This window comes from Conger conger, chromosome 1, assembly GCF_963514075.1.
Source record: "Conger conger chromosome 1, fConCon1.1, whole genome shotgun sequence".
Taxonomy (NCBI): Eukaryota; Metazoa; Chordata; class Actinopteri; order Anguilliformes; family Congridae; genus Conger; species Conger conger.
The window spans coordinates 5444995-5450994 of record NC_083760.1 but is presented as its reverse complement, the minus strand read 5'-3'; the positions used below and the strand labels follow the sequence as shown (position 1 = coordinate 5450994).

The window sequence follows — 6000 nt, the reverse complement described above, 5'->3', positions numbered from 1 at the left end:
GGCCGACGGCCTTGGCCGCTTTGCAGCAGGTTGTTCGGAGAAAATGTTGCGACTGACAGTGCGTCTCGTTTGTGACGAGTCTGCTCGTGTGGTTTTATGTGGCCGCCTGATTAAATCAAATAAATAAGAAAATGGATTCGTTATGACCACAGCAGCCATGACCACCCCCCCCCCCCCCCCTCTGAGCATGCTCAGTAGAAGCCTGCTGTTTGTTTATTTATTTATTTATTTATTTTCGTACAAACCTCATTTTGCTTTCTTGCCCTCCGCTGATGATAATCATAATGTTAATGCTAATGCTAATGCTAGCCCGCTCACGGCAAGCGGGTGAAAACGTGACCGGTCGGAAAAAACGAAATCGAACGGAGGCTTTGGCGCTTACGGTTGCGTGCGGTGAATTGGGGGCTAATGGGGTCGCAGCGCAGCGGAGGAATCGGGTGAAAGATGCGGAGGAATCGGGTGAAAGATGCGGAGGAATCGGGTGAAAGATGCGGGATATCGGACCCACTTAGCCCCCTCTCCGGCCCACTCGACCGCGTTATCGGATCAGACCTTTTACTCGAGAGCGAGGGTGAGAAATTACTGAGGGTGGAGGAGGGGAGGGGAGGGGGGCGCGTGGGCGGGCAGAGCACTCCGCTGAAGGACGTGTCCTCTGTGTAATCACGAGCCCGGCTGTGTGAAGTCTAATCCCCGTTTCCCAGCCTTGGGGTCGTCTGTGGCGGCGCTAGCATACGCCGCGCTAGCTAACGTTAGCATCCCCCGCGGAGGGAGGGTTTTAGCGGGGGGGACTGGAGGCTGTTGCAGGGCCACCACAGGCTCCCCAAAATAATGAATTACAGCTTACGGTTTACTCGCACTAAGACGGGGGTGCAGCCTGTAGCCTGGAGGCGAAGGTACTCGACGGGACCTGGAAGGCTGGCGGTTCAACCCCCCGGGTTTAACCGCGATGAGATCAGCGCAGCTGTTCCTTAAGCCCGCATCGCTCCGGGGAGCTTTGGCCCCCGCGCAGGCGAATCGACGTGAGCCAGGCGGGAGGGGCTGTCCCCGGGACAGGCGCGGGCACGTTGTCGGGGGTAACCGTCGTCACGCGGCGGTTGCCGCGCTGTAGGCCCCGCGGCCGCTCCTGTTCGGGCCTGCCGTCGCCGTGGTTTCCGCCGTGGTTACGGACCGTCTGACGCTGCCTGTTCATTCGTCCCGCCCGCGGCCCTGAGAAATGTCAGCATGGCGGTCCCCGCCCTGATCTAACCGTAAGGGGGGGGGGGGGTGTGTGTCATTCTCTCACCCCCCCAGAACGCAGGAGGAGTGAAGAAACACATGCGCTCCGTTGCAGGGCACCGACGTGCCTCCTTCACTGCGGACGTCGACAGAGCAGCGTTTCTTCTTGTTCACGATTGGCTGACGGGCTTTGAAAGGCAGCGTTTCTCCTCGTTTGTCATTGGCCGACGGGCGGTGAAAGGCCGGTGTGTTTGGGTAATGCAGCGCTCTGAGGCGGGGCGGGGTGGGCTGGCGCTCAGAGAAGCCGCTCGGAGCCTGAATGCACACAGCGTCTCCCTTCAGCCCCGTCAGCTGGCCCGACTGTGGGCCTGTGTGCCCTGAGCCCGCCCCGATTGTGCCGAGACCCGCGAGGTTAAGAAGAGAGGCAGAGGGGGATTGTGGGAGGAAATGAGCGCTTGCATAGAATCAGGGCACGCACTCACACACACACATACACATACACACACTCACATACACACTCACGCACACACTCACGCACACACTCACGCCCATACACACACTCACACACACACACACACACACACTCTCAATCACATGTGCACACATGCACTTGTACGCACGTCACACTCTCATTCACACGCGCACGCACATACATACACACTCACACATACGAACACACTCTCTCACACACACACACTCATACTCACACTCTCACACACACACACACACACACACACACACACACATGCACACACACACATGCACACTCACACACACACGTATACTCACACTCACACACACATACACACACACACACTCACACACACACACACACACACACACACACACAGCTCTGCAGCTCTGCAGTGTCTGTGGGTGTCTCCTCCTCTCTCCGCTTTCCCCGTGGTTACTGATTCTGCACACGTCCTCCCGCGCGCGGCTCCAAGCCCTAATGCGGTCATCGTGACTCTGCACGGAGCCTGCCGTATCAGCAGCTGCAAGCAGGAAGTGGCTGCTGGGGGCGACAGGAAGTGGCATCGTCAACCTTTTGTTTTACTTGGTTCTTGTCCTGAGAATACATTACATTGCAGTTATTTGGCTGACGCTTTTATCCAACAGTTGATTAGACTAAGCAGGGGCCAACCCCCACCCTGGGGCAATGCAGGGTAGGTTTTTCTCTTACTTGGCCTGTTGGTTTGACTTGAACTGAGATGACTCTGTGTGAACGCTTTTCAAGTAAACAGCTCAGAAAGCAGCTGGTGCTCCTCAGGGAACCTGCAGTTATGGGCGTGTTGCGCTTAAAGGGTCCAGGGTGTCAGCGGTCCTCATTGTTCTTTCCTCACGTTCCTTAATTTTCATATTATTTCCCATTCACATGAATATTCATAATCCTGCACTATGCAGGCACTGGCATGCAAGGCACCTTCCCAGGGATATCCCTGTGGGGAGTGGCAGGGCTGTTATGATCAAGGAGTTTCCCTCCCATCTTAAATGTCATGGGTGCGGATCTTTGAAGTGTGGTTTCCACACAGTTGTTTGAGGACAGCTGTGGGTTTTTCTGGAATGTTGTTTGTTTTCCTTCCACATTCTAAGTGGCGATTGTGACATCAGCATTAGAATGTTCGGCAAAGAACGTTTTCATGGCGTATCTGAGGTCTTACACCTTAAAGGCGGCAGCCTAGTGGCTAAGGTGCTTGATCGGGGTCCGGAAGGTTAGTGGTTCAAACCCCAGTGTAACCACAATATGTGCAAGGCCCTTAAGCCGATGCTGCTCCAGGGGGGATTGGCCCCTGCTTAGTCAAATAAACTGTAAGTCACTTGGAATAAAAGCATCAGCCAAATAACTCATGTAATGTAATCTGTAATGTTAAAGGGTTGAGCCGACTGTGGCTGGTGGTTATGTCGAATGATATAAAACTGTCGCACTTTTAATGGCAGATTTTATGACATTTGCCGATAAAGGTTTGACAGTTTTATGTGAAGTGACATAACCTGACATCGTCTGCGTATGACACAGTTATAGCAGCCTCATGGCGAGGGGTTGTAGTGACGGGTTGAAGTAAATTGTGCAGGTTGCACGACTGAGGGAAAAAGTCCAAGTTGAAAATGCGTGATTTGTGACAGTTGTCTCGAGGATCGTGCGATGAAGTGTAAATCAGGCTCTGCAGGCTCCAGGCAGTCAGTCGGAGGGGGGGGGGGGCACTGTGCAGAAAGGGGGGGGGCTGTGGACGGCACTGGAGGTGTCCTCTCCTCCATGACTCAGCGCCTGAGTGCAGGGGAGAGCTTAGCTGCCGGCTTGCAGGAGTGAAAATGAACAGCGTTTCATTCACTGCCCTTTCTCACCGACTGCAGAGATGAGAATCAGCTCAGGCAGAAACTACAGGCTCCTGGTGACAAAGACATGGGTCTGAAATGAAAAAAATAAAAATAAAATTGACAACATTTTACAATGAGGTTACATAAATTGGCTTGTAATATTGTGAGGTTATGAGCTGCCTGGTCAGGCTCATAGTGCTGTAAGGTTATGAGCTGCCTGGTCAGGTTCATAGTGATGTAAGGTTATGAGCTGCCTGGTCAGGTTCATAGTGATGTAAGGTTATGAGCTGCCTGGTCAGGCTCATAGTGCTGTAAGGTTATGAGCAGCCTGGTCAGGTTCATCGTGATGTAAGGTTATGAGCTGCCTGGTCAGGTTCATAGTGATGTAAGGTTATGAGCAGCCTGGTCAGGATCTTCGTATTTTAGTCAGGCCGATAGTATAGTACAGCTGCATTGACGCTTTACAATAAGGTTACATGAATTGGCATTAACTAATGTAATTCTTAACTGACTACTGACTGGTCAGTCTCTACAGATTTGTTTATGTATTTGCACATCACAAATTAGTGTTAAAAACAACATTAGTTAATGCTCACATTGGACTCAGGCAAGCTTACTCATTGAAGGGCAGCCTGTAGTGTAGAGGTTAAGGTTCATCACTGGGACCCACAAGGTCGCAAGGTCGGTGGTTCGATCCCCGGTGTAGCCACAATAAGATCCGCACAGCCGTTGGGCCCTTGAGCAAGGCCCTTAACCCTGCATTGCCCTGGGGGAGGATTGTGTTCTGCTTAGTCTGATCAACTGTACGTCGGTCTGGATAAGAGCGTCTGCCAAAATGCCATTCATGTAAATCACAGACTATCTGTTTCTCCGATAGCTGTGTATTTTTTGCTAATCTCGCCGTGCCCCCTGCCCCCCCGCCTTCCCCCCCAGGTGCTGTACCACCTGTTTGAGGAGTTTGTGGGCGTGGGCTCGGTCTCCGTGGGGGACGCCTTCCTGGGGATCTTGTCCTTCCTGGTGGTGGCGCTGGGCGGGATCCTGGTGGGCGCCATCTACGGCGTCCTGGCGGCCTTCACCTCCCGCTTCACCTCGCACACCCGCGTGATCGAGCCGCTCTTCGTCTTCCTCTACAGCTACATGGCCTACCTGTCCTCCGAGGTCTTCCACCTGTCCGGCATCATGGCGTGAGTACACTCCCCGGCCTGTACTCCATACTCCTGTTCCCCTTCCCTGTGCCCTACTCCTGTACGTACCCTACCCCTGTTCCCCAACCCTGTTCCCCTACCCTGTACCCTACTCCTGTATGTACCCTACCCCTGTACCCTACCCCTATACCCCCCCCGTACCCTACTCCTGTATATACCCTACCCCTGTACCCTTCCCCTGTTCCTCAACCCTGTACCCTTCCCCTGTACCCTTCCCCTGTACCCTTCCCCTGTACCCTTCCCCTGTACCCTTGCCCTGTACCCTACTCCTGTACTCTACTCCTGTATGTACCCTACGCCTATACCCTACTCCTGTATGTACCCTTCCCCTGTACCCTTCCCCTGTACCCTACTCCTGTATGTACCCTACCCCTGTACCCTTCCCCTGTTCCCAAACCCTGAACCCTACCCCTGTACCCTACCCCTGTACCCTACCCCTGTACCCTACTCCTGTACCTTCCAATTCAGTTCAGTCCTATGGCGACATTGGAAAGACCTGAACCATCTTTGATACCACTACCACTACCACTACTACTACTACTGCTACTACTACTACTGCTACTGCTACTGCTGCTACTACTACTCCTACTACTACTACTACTACTACTACTGCTACTACTACTACTGCTACTGCTACTACTACTACTACTACTACTACTGCTACTACTACTACTACTACTACTGCTACTGCTACTGCTACTGCTACTAATAATAAAAATAATAATTTTATAACTTGTACAGCACATTTCAGTTTGCAGGCCGAAGTGTGTACAGATAAACACAACTGATAAAAGACAAGAAAAAAAGATTTTAAAAAAATGTAAATAAAACTCCTCAGTGGAGGGAGCTGTGAGAGGAACTCACCTTGACTTTTACGAGCACAGGAGCGCAGGAGCTGATGGTGGGCACGGGGAGAGTGGAACATGGACAGAAACGGAAGGACCTCAGGGTTGAGCTCTCCCCGATCAGTCTGTCGAGCCCCTTACACTGCTGAAGATGCCTGCCTCCATTTTAGTTTTGCTTTGTGTGCCGGCTCTGCTTCTTGCCGTTGTATTACACTCATTCAGTTCGACTCACTTCACTTTTATTTGTGTAGTGCTTTTCGCAGAGGACTGTCAACAGAGACGTTTAACAGAGAAACAGAGTCGGGGGGGGGGGGGGGGGAATGGGGATAACACCACACCTGAACCCCCAGATATAGCATAGGAGGTAAAAAAAAAATTCTGGACAAAAACTCCCGGATGACATGAATGTCATGAAGAAC

The 6000-nt window shown here is 52.4% G+C and overlaps 1 protein-coding gene across 1 annotated transcript in view; it reads left to right on the top strand.

The window, feature by feature from the left end:
- slc9a1a (solute carrier family 9 member A1a) overlaps positions 1-6000 on the top strand; it is a 58128-nt gene that overhangs the window by 30563 nt on the left and 21565 nt on the right. The window contains exon 3 of the mRNA XM_061249434.1: positions 4465-4715. Within this exon, the coding sequence (XP_061105418.1) occupies positions 4465-4715 (251 nt within the window). The remainder of the gene's footprint in view (positions 1-4464; positions 4716-6000) is intronic.